Raw genomic sequence first — 23,314 nt, forward strand, 5'->3', positions numbered from 1 at the left:
CCACCGAGTGACTTATCTCTCGTTAATCGCCAATCAAAAATAATATACATAGATGTATATGTAAAAAAAAGAAACAAAAAACAGCTGAAAGAAAAATGCAGGAACAAACAGAAAAAATGAACCAAAAAAAAAAAAAAAAAAAATAAACAAAAATCCGCCAACAACAATCCTGAAAAAATGTCCTGTGAGTTGACGGCCCAATGTTTTGCCACTAGCGTGACAGCTATCGCCTGCGAGTACGGGCCTCCGACAGAGGGATGCAAGTGTTGCACGCAGACGTGGACGTTGAGTTAGACGTCGTAGACAGAAACAATAAACCACCTGTGTGGGATGCGAATGTATACGGCCCCATTCACATCAAAGAAAATGTCACAGTGGGTACTGTAGTGACGTCGGTGAAAGCCAGGTTTGTATGCTACGACATGACCGAGACAAGACACGTGACATGCCGTGCCGTGCCATACAGTGCTACTCCCATTTTTTTCTTTTTCGTTTCTTTGTATCATTCTGTCTCTCTTGATTATCGTCTCTTTCCGTTTCCCTCTGATGCTTTTCTTTCGCCATACGTTCACTGTGTACCACTTACGTTCACCTTATACCTATCATATAGCTTCACGTTCTGTGTATCTTTCGATCGGTTCGTATCGTTACGTCTCTCTGTGTACACTTTGGTTTCTCTCAGTGTATTTCTTCGTTCCTGTTTATTTTCACACGTACATGATGTATTTTGACGGGAGAGGAAGCATGTATGGTTAAGCACGGCGCGGTAGATCGCTGATTGGTCGGACACTCCTACTACTACTACTACCTACTTACTACTACTGTTACTACAACTACTACTACCATTACTATACTATTACCACTACTATCTATCCCTTACTTATGTTAATTGTTATCATTCGACGGAACCGATTTTCAAGAGATCATTGACAAATCGAATCGCACTGAGTTCGCCTATCTCGCGAGCGTGGAAAATTTAATCTCAATGGAATATAAATTGGAGCCAAAGGATTTTTGATGAATCGAGAAAATCGGTTCCGACGACTTTAGCGGAAAACATCCCTAGATGTGTACGAGTTCGGAAAACCGGATGCCGGATTGTCCTTAGCGCGATGATCCGTATATAGGGTAGGCGAAGATGTAGCGAGAGATCGAGGTGCCCTCGATGAAATACACGATTTTGCCCAATTTGTTTCTTCTTCCTCACGTGTATCCAGATACAGAAACACGCAGGCGCAGAAGCTGGGCATCAGCGATCAGCGATCTCCTCGTTGGAGGGACGAGTTGGCGTCCCTCGTGGGTGTCAGCACACTCAGCTTCCTGCTGGCGCTAGTCCTGCTTTGCTTAGAATGTAATCTCGCGCTAATAAGTAAGGTAGAACGGTAAAGCGGCTAATCAGAGAGCAGGATATATGACTTTTGTGGGAGGAGAGACTTCGTCCACAGGCGGACAAGAATCTAGGCAGAGACACTGATGATCACGCACGAGCAGGACTGCTACACCAGGATGTGAAAATATGGCGCACAACAGGCAGAAATTGAAACATGGGAGAGAGAGAAACAGACGACGAACAGACAGAGACCGCACGCGAAGAGGGAGAGAGAGAGCGAGAACACACGTGACAGAAGTCCTCCCGTGCTCCTCCCGAGATCAAACAAAAAAAAAAAAAAAAAATAATTACTGCCACGAGTCATTACGACTGACACTAACGCCATTTGTTTTTTGTTCCCGTTTGTTATGTACACGCGGTCTGGTGTAGCGTGAGATGTACAAGCTGGAAGCGATGGCCCAAGACAAGGGTTTCCCGCCCTTGTCACGAACGGTGGAGGTACAGATTGACGTTGTGGACCGTGCGAATAATCCGCCCGTATGGGACCACATAGTGTATGGGCCGATCTACTGTAAAGAGAACATGGCCGTTGGGGCTAAAGTTGTGTCTGTTAAAGCCAGGTCTGTCACACTGTTAATGCTCCGTGCGGCTCTGCACGAACCCGCCCTGCACGCAATCTCGTGGCAGTATTGTTCTTGTGCACGTTAATTGATATTGTGTACGATTCCATACACACACGCATCTATAAACTGACACAAACACACATACACGTATATATGCGCGCCTATATCGGTCAAGTAGTTAGCGATGGGCTTGAGAATATACAATACGTAGCTTGAAGCTGACGACGATAGTTTCGAACGTAAGACAACCGATAACGGGATCGTTTGATTTTTCATTGTCATTTGTTTGACGTTTCGATGATCCGTCAGAGTCTTGAATGTGTTAGCTGTCTGGACAAACTGTCTTGAAATCGTTTGAAAACTTCCTAGTAGTGGTAGAAGCTGCATCAACGCTGAACCGAGTATAATACAGAGAACAATGTTGGTATAGATCGTTGGTATAGAAAGCTACAGGAATACTACGTATTTTGGTATACTCATACTGCTGCATGCATACGTTCGATTCCAACATTTCAAGACTTCCGACGTTTCAAACCATTTAAGATTCTTCGTAAAGGTTGAAACTCGAACTTGAGTTCGTTGAAAAATAACTCGCTTCAAATTCGAATAGAACGTAATTTTCTTAAGATGGTGGAAGGGTCGCGAATAAAAGAGTCGAACGCCCATCGCTATACGTGACGACACGCGGCGAACACAAGCACAGATGGACACGCATACACGTCAGGTGGTGAGCACGAGTATCGGTTTGAGCAGAAAAAAGCTAAATGAAAGAAAGAAGAAAAATATGGGGGAATACAGCGAGCAGTTCGTTTGCCAAAGCTCGTTCACGTCACTGTGATTCGCACGAGCCGCGCGTATTGTGCGGTCAGCCAAAGCGTTTCGTTCGCTCGGTTGTCGATGTATATTACCGTGAAAAAATGCCGAAAATGCAGCGCTACCTGCACTTTCGCTTTTCCACGATACTCGCACATACGGGGTCCAATCTTGCCCTTTCGTCGCGATGTTTAAGAACGGCAAAGAAATTTTGGTATTTTTCAAAACGATGAAACTACTTTTCGCGTAATTCGATGACGTTTTGTTGCATTTTTGCGAACGTGTCGCGGACAAATCGCGAGCGCTCTTGTAACAGAAATCTATTGATTTTAGGGTGTAGTTGAATTACCGTTTTCACAGGGTGTTCTCATAATGGTGAAACTGTTAAGTACGCGGTATAAGAAGAAGCATTTTCTTTCAGTTGGAACGAAGTTGTAGCTTTATCGAGGGGATCGAATTATGTTCTACGCGAATTTTAATTTCCTAAAGCCTTTTATTCACTAATTCAGAAATTAGGTCCGTTTGATTTAAATTTTCAGTAGAAAGTTTCAATGAATCATAAAATTGAAATGGCTAGAACGATTCAAGTAATTCAAAATTCAAATTTTCACGTATAGAATTGTTACGCTTAATATTTGCCATAGTAATAACGATTATTTCCTATATTTCTTATTACAGTAACAAATTTTTGGTCACGAAATAATTCGTTTCAAAATAAATCTTCGTGAAATATGAATGTAGTAGTAAAAATAAGTAAATCTCCACTTTAAGAAATATGATTCAAGGAGCCAAGTTTCGTTAACACAGAGGAGGTATAGTTCAAGATATATATATATATATATATATATAATTTATCCATTTAAATGCTTCTTTTTCTAGACGTGCTAACAAAAGATTGTAATGAAAACGTGACGGGAAGCGTGTGTTCGACGTGTGGTTTTCAAGCGGAACGTCCCAGAAACAGATGGACTTCCGGCACGAACGGATCGGTTAATTGCGTGTGCATTTGAACCAGATGCCGTGACCACGTGCTGCCGGTGCGGTATAGGGGTCATATCATCGTGTACACAAAGTGCAAGCACTCGGCATAGCGTCACGCGATCGCTCGAATGTCAAACGCGTGCCAATTTCTTCCCTAATACGTTTGCGGTATGGGCAACAGATGGGTTCGCGATGCTTTGTTACGAGCTCGAGTTCCATATACGGGAATTATACCGGAAAGGGTAATAGAACGTGAAATTTTGCATATTATTACGTATACAAGCAGTAGTTGGTATGCCATTAGTTTGCTTTCATCGTAAACGATATTATGTATTGTATACATAAATTGATTGGCTGTAGATCGTCGGGCGATCGCGTTGCAACAAAACGTCTGAAATCCAGTGTCGTTCGTTCTATCAACGAGTACGCTGAATTTCCAGCGCAAGGACGCAGCATCGAATATAAATTAAAAATAGACAGCAAAGGGTAAATGATCGCGTACGATTAGAGGTGGTGTCCAGCAGCAATTGGCGAGGATGTAAGCATCGGGCAATCGAGTGGCGGATTAACGCAATCGGTAGCGCGCATGCAGCGCGCTCGAGGGGTAAGCGAACTCGCGGAAGTCACATTCGTTCTAGCGATTATCCAGGTAATCGCGGAAGCCGGATTTAGCCGCAGCAGACTCATACAATTAGTGTGTGTGTGCCGTAAATATTTTTTGGGCATGCGTTTTACAAATAGATGCTTCCCTCAGACGTTGGTAATTATTTATTATATTTTTCAACTGATTAATTTGGCCCGTTCAACTGGTTCGATTTCATGGATCCCCATATTTTCCGTTCTATTCTCCAATCGTTCTCCTTCTGTTCTCGTTTCTTTGTGTTTTTGTCTCTGGTAATTGTATTTTTCTGCACCAGATTGGCTTTTTTCAAAATTCTCTACCTCTCATTGTTTTCGTCTACGTTTTCGTGTATCTATTCGAATTTGCTCGCTGTCCGGTTCCATTTAGCGTTGGAATCGTGTGTCGAACGTCGACGAGCATCTCTGCGGAGATGACGTCGCGACGACACGTCGCCAACTAAGCATTCCGCCGATAATAGAAATGAGAAAAAGATAGCAAAAGAGGAAGGAATTTTAAATGAAACGATTTTCAAAGTCGAATGTCGCGTCGTGTCGTCTAAACATCGTTCGCCATTTTTGCGTTCTCTTCGACCTTTTTCCTTTTTACAGTTTATTGCGAGACTTGCATTCAGTATAGATCGTCGATCTGTATACATATATATATACACACATATATACATATATCGTATATATATATATATATATACATTTTATACATACGTATTGTACATTACGTGAATGCCGTATTAATTTTTGGGCATGTTTCGTCAGTTGCTTATCTGCGGTAGGTTACCGTGTATTGTTCTGGAAAGTGACCATTCTCTTTTTCTTTTTTTTTTTTGTTCTCCTGTCCTCCCCCTCGTTTTCGTTCGTCTCGATATTTTGTATCCACGTTTCCATTGGAACAGTCTGAATCTCTATTTTCCTCATGTTTTCGTTTCCTTTCGAGAGCGTAGTGTGTTCTCGTAGTGGTTTTTGCCGGTCAGATACGTATTTTTGCGCCGATCATGCGGCAAGCTGAGTAACAATTAGATTTTGAAACTTCCTTAGTTAGAGCATCTCTTGAACTTATATTCGTTAGTCGGATTATGTCGATCGAAAATATCACGATCGATGTAACGTGATTTGATTGCTCGGTTAGCTTCCCAAGAAAAATATATTAAGAAAAAAAAAAGAGAAAAAAGGAGAATATAGCTAAAAACACAAGGAAAAAAGTAATCGATGCGAGATTGCGTTCGAGAATCGACAATTGGAAACGGTGTCGTACAGAGAATGCTGGAACAAAGGCGAAAACGATGACTCTGAGATTCTCTTTTCATTTGTCAACGATGCTAATTAACCAAGATCACGCTGATTACACAACTGCCAAAAAAAAAAAAAAAAAAAAACACCGCGCACCAATGGTTTCGGGGAAAGTTTCAGGCACCGTTTCTTCGATACGACAACAATAGGTTCACGCTGTGTCTTTGTCGTTAACTAATTTGGTTTGATGTATCGACTCGATGATGCATTTATTCGCTTTCTTGCTATTTATGCGAGGCTACTAACCATTCACACGTACAATGCACACACTAAAAACAGGGCGAGGGATCACGCTTGCGAGCCACTAACCAAAACACTGTCACGTTCGGACATTCAAGTTTCATAATTTACCTTTTTTTTTTTACATCCGTTAGACCTTTAAACGTTTATCTTAGAGCTCTCGGAATGTTTATACGAAAATGGTGGAAATGAGGTTTTTGTACTCTTTGATCGCAATTTATCGAACGCCATTCGTTCGCGTTTGCTTTCTTTACGGCATTATCGGTAAAGTACGTTTTTTCATTTGAAGGATAATCTCATTTCAATTTCATAATTGGTTATGATTAAAATTTAAGGCGCGAAATTTTTAATCCCGCAGGTTCTCCGATAAAAACTAATCCTTACTCGATAAAAATTATTAAACGAGGAAGCTTAAATTGGAGCTTAAATCGACCGGAGAATTTAGGAGTTAAAAGATAAAAATTTATAATACAAATTAGTAAGTAATATCGAATTCTGATAAGAATGCTTATTGATTTGTAAAATTACGTTGGGTTGCTCGGAAAATTTATAAGGAAAGTTATGAAAAATTTAAGGCAATATTTTATCGAATAATATATCTACCGTTTCTGTTCGATACACTTGTGCCATCTATCAAATTTGTTCGTCTGTTTCGGTTCTTGGCTACTCCAACTTTTTTTTTTTTTTTTTTTACAATAATAAGACCGTACTATATTCGATGAATCGGTCAGATCTTTTCTGCTTTTTATACATGAGTATCTCTGGCCAAGTTTCGTAGCTAAAACGTTCAATATATTCGTGCATCAATGTATATTACATATGGATTTGCGAGATTTCGGAGAGGAGAGTACTATTTATATCTCTCGCCTCGTTTCCACCATGTAACACGCGTTTTCGAATCGTTTGACCCGTAGCTAAGAATCGTTGACCAACATTAAACGAGATTGATCACGGAAATACCGATGCAAAGCTTCAACTACTTTCGTTCAAGTCTCGAGTAGTCTCGATTGCGAATGTTCTATTCGAGTATCATGCGACTCTCCGTGTTTATTAAAAGCGCGAAAATATTCGAATACTTACCGTAGGAAACTTTTCTGAATAAATATATTGCGTGTATAGCTTTTGAAATGTAATAACTTTCCGAAATTTCATTGCAAACGAGTCCGCAAACGTATATACAAGTACAAGTTACAAGGCGTTTATTGCAAACGCACACTTGATAAAAAATGAATAAAAAAACAATCGATGGACTGTTTAAATAATTTTGCGAGAAATATCTCGTATCTTCCACGCATACTTTCCAGTTTGTTTCAAATTTTTCCGCTATGATCATGATCATTCTATCATGCCGTATGTCGTACAAAATGTGTCAGTATAAAACAACAGTATATGCGAGTAAAATATATAGCACATATAGCATATATTCAAAATAACTTCGCGTAAGTGTTCGAATACCTTTGTCAGCCTGTGTACGTACCGTTTAGAATATTCAAGTTGATGACCGTTTGTCAAGATTGGAACGAGGATTGACGTTGACTCTGTGGTTCCGTTTCCTTGGTCGACGTCCAGTAGTTGATCGAACGTTCCTTCGACACGGTGTTCCGGCGCTCGTTTGAATTGACAAACGGTGCCATTAATTCCGGTGCCTTTGAGCGCTCGACGAGCAGCTATCGAGACGTGGACGTCTAACGGATGACATCGCACACAACCGTATAGGAAGCGATAATGATCGGTGATTGCGTCGAACTGACCAATTTATTAGAGGAACAGCTTTTGTGCAGTCTGTGTGATATCGATATATTTCAGAGAATAGAAGGTTTGATTTGCAAAGGAATTGGTTTGTTCCGCCAATAGCTTTACGTGTTTGTATAATAATAAGAAGAAAAGTGCCTCGATAGCAATTTAAATTTGAATGGAAAAATTTCATTGGAAAAATTACTACGATTTTTCTTATATCTTGTATTCTATTTATTATTACAGTAGTATCGTGTCACTCGAATGATAGAAGAATCGCTAATTTTACTTTATCGACTCTAATGACAATTCTATTTTTATGATTTCTTGACTTTACGAAGGATAGAAGGAACTGCAAAGGGCACTTTATGTATTTTATAACGTACCTTGAGGATATATCAAATGTATAAAATTACATTTTAGCCTCGAGCTAATGACCATTTTCTATATGGTGCTCGTAAAAAGCCAAAGGAAAAGAAAATTAAGGATTACGAGCATTAAGGAAATTACAAGCATTTTTATATACGTATTACACACATTGAGTATGTACTTGTTATTACATTCGTATAAACACTTTCATACTATTTTATGCGCAAATCCGTCGTGTCTTGAAACTTGAAATTATTGGACGAAGCAATTCCATCCATATAGTAAAACGCATCACCGATCATACTTGAAATTGTCGAGAGAGCTTAATTACGTATTACACGATCTAAGCTACCTTGCAACATTTTAAAACCTCGCCGAGCTATCTATTACGAAAGCCACTTAACGAAACTTACAAGTCAGTACACGTGACAACACAGCGTGACACCCTTTATCTAACCAAGCTGCTCGTAGAAAAGCTAAAGCAGTAGCTGGTAACGCGGATAAGGGATCTGTAGCTTAACAACTAACGACACGAGACTTCGGAACGCCATCCGTGGTATATAGTGGTATATAGTGGTATATACTCAGGGTATGGACAAGCTAATACGTTCTATATAGTATCTAAAACGCGTCAGAAACGGAAAAGACAGGCGACGACGGGAAACATAAGCTCGTTAGGTAAAATCAATTAGCCGAAACCGTAGTTCGTATCGCAGCTCCGCCAATGTAACAGTAGATTATCCTACTAGTGGGATGATGTTCCTTTTGTTGTCAAGAAATGAAAAGAATGCTCGAAATAAAAAAAATAGAGGCGAGAGATATACAAAGTATGAAAATTAAAAGAAGATAGAAATATACAAAAAAGTAAAAATATATAAAAAAAAAAAAAAGAAATAGGAAAGTAAGATAAAAATGAGAAAGAGCAAGAAAATCGACGTATCATACGGTACGAAATGATGAATCGCATGGTGACCTTTCGTCACGAGACGAGTAAACAGCCTCTAACCTCTGTTCTTCTGTAATCGGTAAAAAAAAGAAAGATAACTAGCCTTGTATTTTTCGATATACATATGTCTACCCTAGGTAATTTCCGTTCTCGTTTCTGTTTCCGTTTCCCGTTTTCCGTTCATTAAATCTCAAACTCCGGTGCCCGGAGCTGATTTGAAAGCCGGCCTTGATTTTCGTAACATGTGCCTCTGGTGTGTGTGTCGACAGCTCGGGAATCGACAATAATCCAACGGTGTTTTATCGGCTAATGCCTGGCTCCACCGCACAGACCAACAAGTTTCACACGTTTTACCTTCAGCAACGAGCCGAGAAGTCTGTCACCTGGGCGGACATCAAGGTTAACCATCAGTTGGATTACGAGAGCATAAAGGAATACAATCTGACTATACGAGTCGAGGTATGTACGAAACGAGGCTGTTATTTCACAGACGTTAAGAAACGCTGCGTTTCCACCGTTTTTCGTTTGCAATCTGTACGGGTTTGAGAGAAGCGTCTTGGGACGAATCTCGTAGCTACCGTTGGCTTTGCAATGCGTTCGAGCGAGAGAGTCTTGGCGAGAATCTCGGCGAACTTGCGATTACCAAGTTGTTGATGTTTTTGGTTAGTAGTCTCCGCAGACGTTAGAAAATCCGAGCTACGCTTCGACTTTCCAGCCAATGTTGCTTAATCTTGTAGCTTTGCTAAGAAGTTTTCGCTACGAGTTGCAAGTTCGTCGAGCTTTTAGTATTTTTGATTATGCGCCGGATGTTTCGTAAAGTACAGTATCACGGCAAGTAAATGATCCTTCGTGAAACAAACAAATTGAAAATGGAAAATGAAATTCTTACTGGCTTGTTTCAAGCGAAATTATGTTTTTGAGAAAATGGATTTTAAAAATGTTTCACGCGCACGCTCGTCTCTTATCCGACGAGGTATTTTGAGGTATTTCAATAAAAAATTAAAATCTGAATCTATCGATCGGTTATAATAATTACAAAGCCGAACCTGATTGAGAATAACCGACTGATATACTTCGACTATAACGATGTTTACAACATTCGTCGAAAAATATATGCTTTCCAAATTTTGATCAAACACTCGAGCTCTCATCTCCATTATTCTTAATTACACGAGAATATTTTGCAAAAAAGCATTCGTTCAAACACTTCGATTTTACTAATTTTTATTTTACACACCTCGGGAGTTTTATTTCTCATATCTGTTATGTTTCAAAGAAAGCCACTGAAAAAGACATAAAACGCGAAAAATATAAGGAAGACGACTATAATTGAATCGCGCTTGCTCTACAGTCCCAACCTACATAGGAACCCGTGGCTTTGCGTATTTCAAGGCTCGAATGATACGACATTGAACGCGGTTAATTTTCACAGCCAGTGTATTCCTCCTCGAAATTGTCGAGTGACCATAGAATATAATCTCCTCGGTTAAATAACCGGTGTTCTTTAATCCATTTAGAAACTGGCAACGGAGCAACTCGAAAATCCGCTTACCAATCGCGATATTATTTCTATTTCAGCTGTACAGCTCTGTCGAGTATCCGCACCTTGTATTTCTACGGTAATAACTTTCTCTGCAAAGATAAAATATGCTCCTCGTCATTTCTATGTGAACGGCCATTCAGTCAGCGAGATCACTTTTCTTCTCTGTTCCATTTGCTTGACCTGTTTTAACGAAAATTCATCGAAAACGATGAAACGCGGGGAAATTTTCGTTAAAACGATTGTTCGTACCTGGAAATGATCATGAATATTATCGAAAGCGTGAAATATTTTTAATTAAAGCGCTCCCTTTAGAATTGTTCAAATTTTAGAATGCTCGTTCAAGTTACTTTATCCTTTGAAAATCGAGTATCTCTAATTTTCGAACTAATACTCGTTCGTCGAGCACAAAGATATTGCAAGACTTATTCTTTCACCATGAAAAATACAGTACTCGTGTACTGTATCTTGTCAATAGAAATACTCTTAGATCTATTTTCTAAAAAATAATCGATATGTGGAGGTATTAATGTTTACAAATCTTTAATTAAAGCAAGTCGAGAAAATACTAGTATTTCTATCTCTATTTTGGAATTGCAAGGACAGTAAACGAATCGGCGAATCAAGTAGAAAACGCAAGGTACACGTAAGATAAGGATAATCCTCTTCTACAGAACAATGGCGCTCAACAACTCGCTTCTGAAGCAACCGTCTATATTGTCCTGGAAGACGTTAACGACGAAATACCTTTGTTCACCGAACGTGAGCAAGAAACTGTACTCGAGGGTGAACCAGTTGGCAGTAAGGTTACTCAAGTCAACGCGATTGATAAGGATGGCACTTTCCCGAACAATCAGGTGAGCAGACGTCACAAATGTCCGTTTTTCTTAATACTCGAGATATTTCTTTACGTCATCTAACGTTAGACACGTCCAGTGATTGCAACGTAACGATTCATTCGTTTAAAAAATACTACGCTTACTTATCGACGATGAATTAGACAAATGTTAATAATTTTTCATACCGACGATGTCCAGTGGTTAATTTAATCGACCGATAATCCTACTTCGTTCTTGTTCAACTGTCACGATTTATAATCTGTTTGAACGTGCAATTTCTTTGCTTTATCCTAACGAAGTTAACGAAATGTCCACGATGCATTCCATTTAAATCGATTTTCATGAATATTTTCGAAATTATCGATGATGAAGAATCGTGCGATTTTACGGGATATCGATAGTTATTTGTATTTTTCTTCCTTTATGGGGTTCGTTGTTCAATAAGTTTTTTAAGGAACGATACAAAGCGTTAATATACGTACATGTGTGTGTCTGTAAGTAGTTAAGAGACGAAGCAGATAAGCGATTCTTATATTCCCTTTTTCATTTGTAATCTTCTGTTTTCACATTTGCAAACGTTGAGAGTTTTCAATTAAATTCATAGACGTGAAATTGAAATTTTATATTTCCATTTCTACTTTTTCTATCTTTAATATGATTAACCTTTTGTGTATGAGAAAGTTCTATCAATATTAATATCAATATTACTTTCATCAGCAAGTTCTCATCATCGAATCGATATTACTCAACTATCGAGCAACTCTCGTGGCTAGTTTTCGGACTAGTCTCAGGCTTCAATTACACGCTCTGTCTACCGTATGCTCTATGTTCCGAATTTATGTATAATATTCAATCGTCTATATATTAAATACTTAGAAATATACAGCTATCTCAACATCGATTATTACGAAATTATTCGTTTATCTACAATCTGATAACTTTATACGAGATATCGTGGCTCACGAAAGTATTCGAACATTTGTACGTAGAAACTTTTTATGAATATATTACGCGCGTTATCTGAAATATTTTGAATTTTACCTAACTTTGTAACGAGACACAACTCGCGCGATTATATCGGTATTTTCAAAAAACAATTCGAAAAAAATATTTATTATTAAAAATCGTCAAAGTCAATCGTAATAGTTATGTCACGCTATACCGTTGACGAAATTTCAGAAACTTTCGTATATAACACACGTAATACAAGTTCCGCACATCATTTTCCGTAACATACATATAGGGAGTGTGCAGTTTGTTTGAAAGCGAACAAGGTCGATGTCAACAAAGCTGAAGTACCAAGGTTTCTGACATTTACCATTGTTCAACAACATAAATATTCAATAGCATAACAAAATAGCCTCGGGTCTGTAACTTTCCTCGCGGTCGAACGAACTGTAGGACAAGGGAAACATAGGCACACGCGAAATCAATAGTTTCTTCGAACTGTCGAATTAGTCGCTTGTCGTCCTTCCGCGTAGATATTGTTCGTTCGACGTTTATCGTTCGTAAGTGAGAAAATTCTTAAATTACGTTATATTTTTATCATAAAAATTCACTCGAAAGAGTGCGAGCCTCTTACGTGAGAAATTAATGGATTAAATTATAACGTGAAAATTTATATTCACTGAAGGATGTGTGACTGATCGATCATGGAATGTCGTTCATTTACAATTAGAAGGAATTTTCAATGAGAGAGAGAAAGAGCAGACATACTTTTTCTTTGCAATGCCGCTTTAATTACAACGAGACAATAAAAGTCGTTATTCAAATACGATGTTGAAAACTATTCAAAATTTAGCAGGGGTCGCGAATGATAGTATTTCATTCTACGTTAAATTATATTACGTTTGATTTATTTCATTTCCAATTTAAACGTAAGGGATTTATCGAGATATGAAATAAAATATAGTTACGTACTTGAGATCGAATATTTTTGTAGTATTTCATTTAAACCAGTGGCTGAAAAGTAAGGACATTTCGTATCGAATATTCAACGTTGATGTACATAGCTGATATTAATAAAATTTATATCGAACATTCAGTACCCTTCGTATACATATTACATATATTTACATATATGTATAATAAAATGTTATATCAATATAAGCACGGATTTATTACGTTTGAAACGTTACATGGGGTAGATATTAAATAAAAATCATCGGTTGACTTTAGTATAACTTAATGTTAGTGATAGAGGTAAGCGATAACGTAGCGCGCGCAAGTAAAATGCGTTACATGTTTTCCAATTGCAATGCTCGTTTGTCGAATGCTCGACATCTTCATCCCGTAACAAATAGCGTTCGATATAAGTCTGGAGAAATACTTCAGTGTTAAACGTCGTGAGAATCGATAGGACCGTGCAAGAATAATTCAGTTCTTTCAAATAAATATCGTGGCAGCGATCGAATAAACGGATATATTATTCCGGCCGAAACTTTGTTAATTTCACACAGTGAAATTGTGTTTGTCGAAGTCGCGGTTCTGATGGAAATACCGTGTAACTTTGTTCGCCGTGTAATGCCGTTATACTGCAAAATACCGTAATCAAATTTAATCGCAGGAACACCGCCGTTGGTATAATTTAAAATGTCGCGCTGCGCCGTATCGTTACAAGTAACGTGTTACGCGCAAATGTTCATGACTCCTTGCGCAGATATGCGACAATTAATATTCATTCATCGCTGTTATCGTTTGTCGAATGTTTATACGTACGTTTACGTACGTTTAGTCGAAAACGATATAAGAAACTTTCCTTTCCACGTTGATGTTTATAATTATAATTACTATAAGTAGTCGTGGGATTATACTAATCGTGGAAGAACGTAGTTTTATAAAAACGTTAATGCGTTGATAGATTTTTCTTCTCTTATACGAACGAGAATTATTGCAGTTTTACAATTATTTTACATGGAATATGACAATGTGAAATTTACTTGTAGAACTTTTCCTGTATTAGTATGTACCTTAGCTATATATATATATATATATATACATATATATATGTATGTAATTTAGCAAAAGAAATTTTGAAGTTTTTTGGACTTTCAACGATAAGCGATTTGAGTTGTAAAAATTTTCCCAATAATTTTAATACTGCTAAAGTATTATAAGCGTAGTTATAAATATCGAGAGACCTTTACGTCTCGTTTATAACAATTTTTGGTTTTCGTACCGTTCTCGTAACGACGTCTAGATGAGCAAAAAACATCTTTCCACAAAAGCTTTCAAGCTTACCTTTCTTTAAAAAAAGCCACGAGACAAGGTTGAAAAAGCTAAATAGCATCTTTTTGCTTAGGTATTTTAACTTGATAGCCGGAGCTCGTTAACTTTTACCAAACTATAAGCAGAGTTTGGAGAGCACAAAACGAAAGAGTCTCTTATTTCCTTTTTTTCTTATTCATACACACCTTGATTTTTCGTATAGTTTACCTTTTATAAAGTGGTATTGTTTATCGTTAAAAATGAAGAAATCTTTCGATGTTAAATTTAATCAAAAATCACAATCTCTCTCTCTCTCTCTCTCTCTCTCTCTCTTTTACTTTCCTCTCCCTTTCTATGGTACATATTAGTAAACCGGTCTCATATATTTTATGGCCGCATGAAATATTTATTTTAACAGAAATGGGCGAAAAGTAAAATTCTTCTCGTACGACTCGTTGCTTGATTTAATCCTTGTGTGAAGCGAATGTGAAGCGAAATACGTACTCTTGTTTCTGACTAAATATGTTTACGTACCACATTATCATATTATTTTATTATTTACTCGTTTTACTATTATTAAATTATTTACTCGTGACAAATAATGCAGAAATATATGAAATATTGCAAGTAAAAGACTTACAATATTTGGCATGCGAAATAAATTTCTGCTTAAACACCATTGTCTGAATTATGTTCATAAAGATATAGAATTTCACGAATAGCTATAATCTACTTAAAAATGATCGCTTGCGTGAAATTGAATGTAAACGGATAAATATTTCGAAGGAATATCGGTTGACCAAAATATAAACCAGCATTGTGCGACCGATCGCGCAAATGAACTAATTATAATTATCTGTTCGGAGCTAAGTTTTCCTGTACACAGGAAGTATAACCGTTAATGTCATCAATTATCCTCGTGATTATTAATAGTATACGCGTTATTAATTCAATCCAGCCAGTTAATTAATTTAATTGATGTCCTTGCTGATATTATCGTCGCTTCGTCGCTTCAAATTTCATTTTGTTCGCCTTACTCCGATCTAAAATCAAGCTTTTCTTCTACTTCTTTCCATTGGAAACGCTACGCGATTTCACTGTGATCGTGATTTTTTATTTGTCTTTTCTCGATTTACAAGCAGTCGTGCAGGCACACTGATTTCTTGATTCTCGGCGCTGATTTCTGTTTTTTCTTCGCGCAAACATTTTCGTAATACGCTTCCATGCGTCCTTCGATGGATTTTCGTTTACGAGCGAACTCTATGAAGTCTCTAGAATTGGATATTTCTCTTTTTCCCTTCTCTCTAATTTTGTTCTCCCTTTTTTGTTTAAATTTCGAGGAATGTCACGAATGTTCGGAGTTACTTCTCCTACCGAATAAAACGAGCACGAGTGGGCGGGTAGAGAAAAAGTCCTGGTATCCGGAACGCAGAACGTTCTAGCTTGAAAATTATCGGTTTGAAAGTTTCTGTTTATTGGAAACTTTAAGGATATATTACGATTATTCGTGTACTTAGACGTGTATTATATTAATATTTGCTTTTGTGAGAATTTCAATCAGTTTTTAGATTATCGAAGTTTTCGTTGCATTTGTAAACATACTTTATGTGGAACATAGCGTGTGCTTTGCGCAAAATCAATGTGCATCCAATAATAAAATCATAATACGTATAAGCTTTTAGACGATTACACACGCGAATATCATGCGATACATTTTGACAAATTTTTCGTATTTTTGAACGGTATGGATCTATTTTATCTATATATGTTTTATCATACGTCCCCGTATTTTTTCAAATAAAAGCTATCAAGCTTTAAATATTCTCAAATTTCAAAATTTCAACTATTTAATCTTTCAAATGTTCGAATCGCTTTAGATTTACAAATTTTAACAACAAATCGTGTACATTATACAATACCGACAAATCGCACAGTGGCGAATAGAAATAAATGGAATCTTTGAATAGCATATTTCAATTAAATTCTCAGAAAATTTGAATTTCAATTATTACATCGCAATTTACGTACTTACCTAACGCAATTAACGTATTTCACTCGAGACGAAACGAAAAGGATTTGTAAAATTTCAAGATGTTTAATCCACAACTGGTAAGGTGGAGTCGATGGAACCATCGAAATTTATTCGTTTATGGAAATTTGAAAAATACGTACCGATGGTTTATAACCTACGATATCAGCTTCCATAAATTTGCGAACGTTTTTATGTCATAAAATGGTCATTTTCGATTTAATTTACGAGCAATCGATAAAAAGTGAAACGAAGTGGATTGATAAAAAAGGATTAGATCGCTGAAAGAGAAGTAGATCGATAAAGAAGGAATAAATCGATAAGGACGAAAAGAGTGGTATTTCATGGAAGCCTCCGATAGGGGGCATCGGAACGCGCGCCATTTCAGTTATTCTAATATTTCTAGAGGAAAGGTTAACGGAAGTCAGGAGCTATTTTTTGAGTAAATTTTCTTAAAATTCCCATCAAATATTCTAAATAATGTGAAGCAGTTGCGTCTTTACGAAAAATTAACAACAATCCACATACCAGGTACACGTCAACATGCGATTTAAACGAGAAACCATGCATATAAACGACGATCGAAAGTATTGCGACGATAAGGAGCTGCAGTATTTAAATTTGTACTTATTGGAAAAGGAAGAAAGGTATAGATTCTATGGTCAAAAGTTTTACGTTCAAAAATGCAAAAGTTTATTACCACGAGTATTAGTTGATCGTAAACTTGTAGGATACTTGATAAAGTGACCTGACTTTATTAGATTTTGAGTCCTCGTTTGTTGGTTACTTCGAATTACTGGAAAATCTAGTTGCATCCTTATTGCAGCAGATCCTTCAACTTTTTCATTTCTCGTTCAAACTTCAGATATTTCTTTATGGTAAGTTATGGTTATAGTTGTTTCGTATTTTGACCAACTATCGTTACAGTTATATATATATATGTTCAGAAAAGATCTTTATGAGTGTATACATTCGGTTTTCAGGTATTTCATTCGGCAGAATGATTGTTCAGAATACACATCCGCTGTAACCATAGCCTTGGGAAAATATAATTTGTTTCAAAACGGGTAAAAGAACGCAGTAGGGTTAAACTACATTTTCGCCATTAATTCGATTCAGCCTCTAATCGAGTGAATCACGTTGTTTCTCTTTCAGGTGACGTATTATGTGGTGGACAGCGACAGGAACGAGGGAAAGGATTACTTCGAGATCAACAGAGAAACTGGCGATATCTTCACGAAGGTGATGTTCGATCGTGAAAAGCAGGGCGCGTACGCATTGGAAGTGGAAGCCAGGGACGGTGCACCATCCGCGAGACCCAACAGCAACGGCCAGCCGAATTCTGGTGAGTAGATCATTGAATTTCGTTGCACTATGCTTTCGACACTTTTACCTGGTGGCTCGTGCGCCACGTCTGCGCACTGCGATTCGAAAATATCGGACAATTGCGCAAAATCGAATCTACCGTAAAGCAGGATAAACACGAATCGAGGAAAATTTAACTTAGAACGTGCAATCGTATTTTCTTATGCGAACACAGGGACGACGGCTATTGTGTTCTACATCGTATCGTCTCTACACGCTGATTTAGGAACGATCGATTCCTGAATTTCACCGACCAAAAAGTAGAGACATGGTCGAAAGAGTAGAAGTGAAAATGAACGCAACGTTGCTGAATGAAGGTTGGGAATAGGAATTGGAGAGTCAACATAGAACTAAAAGTAGTCATTTTTAAATAACATGTTATTTTAGAAAAATTGGAATGTTGCAACGTTACACTTGTGTATGAAATCTTTTAGCGATAGGTTTTTATCGGTAATTTTATGAGAAAGGTTGATGCCTTATCATAAGATTATTAAACAGGCTGTCTTTTTAATTTTAAAAGATAAAGCGAGCTTCGAATATCCGTAAAATATATACGAACGAGGGCTGTTAAGAAAATTTCAGATGGGGTTACGAATACTACGATAGTTTCGTCCACGAAACTTCCTTTATAAATTAGGCAAAAAGCTTGTTTTGCATTTAAAAGCGATACATAAGCCACGTTATTCCGTGAAACTGTAGGCCATCTAAATACTGCCAGTTAAAGTGAATTCAAAGCTTAATGGCACAGTTGAAAATAGGATTTTTCATGAAGCGAATGGTCAAAGGAAATCATCAGCTTCATCGAAAAAGTTAGTATTTTTCTTTGTATTCCATTAAATATAGCCGTAATACGGAGAACAGTTGTGCTTCGTAGTCGTATAAAAGTTCCCTCTATTTCAACCACATTTCGTGTTTCTCACTCTGGAGAAAACAAACGAAATTAAACATCGAAATTCTATTGCATTTTGTACGCAGCTATCAGTGCGCTTCCAGCTTAAAACTAAATTGCCCGTAACTTGGAAAATAGACGTCGGACGAAATTTTTATCCAAGAACTTTCTTCTTCGATCTAAATATCGCTCGTTTTTCTCATTTGTATTTTACGTGAAAGATCCGACTCTAAGGTCACGTCACAATTGTTACTTTACCGTTTCGGCCAATTCCACGATTACGGTCGAAAGGTGCAGAACGTGATGGCGATAACACACAGCCAGAAATCTTTCTACGAGGCGGTTCGAAACGTCCAACTGCTTTGGCGCTGTCGCGTCGCGGACCAATAGTCGGTTCCACCGCTCTTAGAATTCCGGTTTAGAATTCCGTTCTCGGTTGCAAATTTATCGACTATGCCACGATACCGTATTCAATTCCTTGGCTGACACCAATGTAGCTCAGCGTGTCCACGTAGAATTTGCAATCGCATAATGTTTGCTCGGCAAATTACTCTGCACGTGTGCTTAAGGAGCGAGCCAATTGGTCACGTTCCCGTAACTTTTCATGAGGAGCCACGGCAACGTTTACGTTATACCGTATATACTATGGACCGACTGCTCGTTGTTTCGTGTCCAATCAGTCGTGCATCTAGGAAATTTCGTTTCGTCGTGGAAACTAGACCACAATCGGAATCGTGACGGTTGCTACTGGCGAATTTATGATGTTTCGAGGGCAAATGGGATTTCTGAGAGATACACGCGTTTATGGCACGACTCTACTTTTACGAAGATATAAGGGTTTTTCCGTGATTTTGGGAAGAGAGGAGAAGGACCAAGGAAGAGTTGTTACGACCTAGAAACGTGTAAATGACGATGTTGAATAAGATATTTTTCTAGCTTGATGAAAAAGGTAAACAACGATCTTCGTCTTTCTTTCTTTCTTTCTTTGTTTCTCGCTGTTCGAGATTTCACATATGATAGAAAGTAGGATATTTTTAACGCTAGTAGAAGTATTAGTTAAAGTCTGTCTATTGGAACGTGAACATAATTGAGATATAAAAATTCGAGAACCGTAGCTAAGTTAATAATACAAGGAGAAATACCTTTATTAATCGCATTCTACTTTGCCGTGCTAAAAATTGGGAATTCCTTGATTGCTTCACGAAGCTTCTAATTTGAAGTTAAAAGGTCCTATAACTTATAACGATTCTTGTCAAAAATAATTCGATTTACGACTAATTTCTTCGTAGATTGTTTCTGAAATTGCTCACAAAGTATAATGATATATACGAAGCATAGTAAATTTGCAACTTCACAGTTCGTGGAATTTTCTCTCTAATATTGGACAAAGTATTATTTCACTTTAATTTCACCAGTGACTTTTTATTTCTAACGTTATACCATCGTTTGTGACATAAAACCGTTAAAAATTTAATTATCGTTGGCCTCTTTTTGTCATAAAATTGTTTAACTTGCTCTTCTTATTGCTCAAACTGAATCTGTTGTGGAAACAGTATGGAGATATTTTGAAACGTTAAATATCGAAACTATAGAACAAATTGGATTGCCGAGTTTTGACTGTCGCTGTACAGTGAGAAAATATTATATAAAAATACAAGAAGCATAGAAAGCAGAAGTATCAAGAAAAATTGTATTTTAATAGCAATTAAAGCAAAATGTGTAACCTGCCGAATAAAAGAAACGCGTTAAGGAGAAAATTACTTGGCTGCGTGATATTGTACGCAACGAGGAAGCAAAACAACAATCGCTGAATTCATTGTTGGAAGTTTGGCGTGTGTTTTCTTAGCCTGGAAAATCTCGTTTCATCTTCAAACATTGGACTTTCCGTCTACGATTTTGAAAGTTCTCGTTCTACGAATTTCCTAACGCAGTGAGAAAGATTGTTGAAAATTCATCGGGTTTCACCTGGCCTGTGTAACTTCCAACGAGGACCTCTTCAAGTATTTTTTAAAGTAAACAATGAATTCGCAATTGAAGTTTACCGTTCCGCGTTTACAACTATTTTCTACTTCGTAAATAAAGAGCGGTTAAGGCAATTAGGGTAAATCGTGAATCTTTTGTGATATTAAAGGTAAGAAAGGGCAGAAAGCACTGTGAATTTGAACAACGTAGCAAGCTTTGCTTTCTTTGCTCGTTCCGTAATGCTGCTACCTAGTGAAGTTTAATCTTTCCCCTTTAAGCTGAAATACAGACTTTTTTCCTGCTGTACTTCGACCGTGCAGAATATTTTCCTCGTATAACCGAGAAAAATAAAATGCTTGGCATTTAAATAGATAGTATAAAATATTTTTACTTTTCGTCTTGACCCATTTATGGGAATAACATACGTTGTGTATGTAACATAAGGGAAGATACTAAAATATGCTCTCGTCACTGACAGTCGTTTTGTTTAAATCTCACCGCAAATATTTTAGAAAATATAGGAAATCAAATGTTTTAACAAGGTAAGAAAAGATAGATTCGTAAATAGTGTCAATCGACAAAACCTCGGAGAATTACGCAAAGAATCGAGTTAAGAATTAAGATGTAATTTCCGCGATAGGGGACAGTTGTACGGAATTTATTGGACAATTTAAAAAATGATACTTGTTTAGTAACAAACGATCGTAGACGATGATAACGCAAAAACTGATTACCATTTTCGACGCCGCTTTCATACACAAGGGTGGTATATCCCGCAATGATTATTCCATTATTGGCTTTTTGGTATACGCGTTTTCCCGCTGCCGAACAACCACCTAGTCGCGGATACGTGAAAATTTATAACGTGTAATGTATTTTGTTAGCATATTTGATGGCCGTATCTACATTATATTACGGGCGACTAAATTTCGAATAATGGCTCGTTTTTCACGAGGGTGGCAAATTTGTCCCGTTAGCAGATTAGTTGAAGCGGCGTAGCTACATTTCGCCGTATTATGAGCTTTATTTGGCGTGGAACAACAGCGAATGCGCTACGCGACGATTGTTGTCCAACGGCAACGATTCTATAATTTTCTTCTCGCCAGTTCTCAATCCCGTCTCTGCTAACGATCGAGAAACGAGTTTATGTTCCAGCGAACGTTTTTTTTTTGTATAATCCAGCAACCTGTTGAAGGGTTCGGAAGAGATTTAAGGGAGAAATAAAAATTGTTCTTTAGTTATTAAATTAATATAAAGTTATCCACTTTCCTGTACTTTGATTTGATTGTGTTGGGAATTGTGGATCTTTGAAGCCGAAATAATGTTATAGGAACACTAAATTTACACTGACGATTCATATTAAAATAGTAATATATTTATTTCATGGACGATTTCTTATATATTCATCGATACACACTTGCACGCGTCTCGGCACTTTCTTCCATACCCGACTGTTAACCGACTGACTAGTTTACATCTGTTTTCGAGACGCCGCGCACACACACACACCTCCACACACCGACACTCGCATACAAGCATCTCTACTACGCATTTAATCAAGTCCAGCACAGAAAATTATACATATCTGAACAGATTGTATTATCTGAAGATATTCGTGAACATACCTTCTTTGTATTGCGGATAATAATTTTCTACAATGGCTTATGAGAGTATTTGGAGATTTTTTGGAAACTTTTTAGGATTTAGGATCTAACTGCTTCGAAAATACGCCCTTTGGCGTTTTTTTCGGTACAATATAAAATGAAAGACAGAAAGGAGTTTCAAGATATACGACTTTCGTTTGAATGGTAAAACGAATTCTAAAGTTCAGGAGATATTGATATGCAGTGTCTGTTTTTATTCGTATTTTTTTAGTTAATTCCACTTGAAAGCTTGGTAGGTAGAAAATATACAAGCAATCAGGAGTAAAATATTTTTATTATTGCGCGTGAAAAGATTTTTCACAAAGATGATTGAACAAAGATTAGTAAACGTTTGGAATGGAAGATATTCGTGAATTATTAATAACACATTTTAGCCAACCGATCGTTTCGTACGGATCAAATTGTTTTTATTTTTCATACGATACGTAAATTTTGCTTCCGTTAGGTTTTTATTTTAAAGCAAAATTCGTTAAAAAGAGCGTCGCTTCTTTGATATTCGACAAAAATTGATAAATACGTGGACGCTGATTTCGTGACTTAATCCGTGCAGTTTGTAATTTAGTCGGTTGCTAATTGGCGACCATTCGTGTCGAGATTTATTCCCGAATATCTGAAAAATACGATATATTTTAAAATATATTTCTAATTTAACGTTAGAAGATTTCGTGTTGACGGGTTAGAACAAAGTTCATCGTATACTGTAGGTAGCCAAAGGGGAAATTTGCGTCTATCAAGTAATTTGTCTAATCCTCTTAAACATTTTCCTTCTTCCAACTTGCTCGAAACATTTCGAATAAATTTGATGCCTGCCGAAACTGTGAGAAGTTGAGGTCTTTCGAAGTTGACAGTATCGAAGTCTT

At 37.3% G+C, this 23,314-nt stretch overlaps 1 protein-coding gene across 1 annotated transcript in view; it reads left to right on the plus strand.

Annotated features, from left to right (window-relative positions):
- The window catches only part of LOC117163809 (neural-cadherin-like), a 247,211-nt gene that overhangs the window by 51,571 nt on the left and 172,326 nt on the right, over positions 1–23,314 (plus strand). The window contains exons 13-16 of the mRNA XM_076622301.1: positions 216–406; positions 9,229–9,418; positions 11,174–11,356; positions 17,730–17,919. Coding sequence (XP_076478416.1) covers positions 216–406; positions 9,229–9,418; positions 11,174–11,356; positions 17,730–17,919 — 754 coding nt within the window. The remainder of the gene's footprint in view (positions 1–215; positions 407–9,228; positions 9,419–11,173; positions 11,357–17,729; positions 17,920–23,314) is intronic.

Source organism: Bombus vancouverensis, chromosome 10 (genome assembly GCF_051014615.1).
Source record: "Bombus vancouverensis nearcticus chromosome 10, iyBomVanc1_principal, whole genome shotgun sequence".
In the NCBI taxonomy this organism is placed as follows: domain Eukaryota; kingdom Metazoa; phylum Arthropoda; class Insecta; order Hymenoptera; family Apidae; genus Bombus; species Bombus vancouverensis.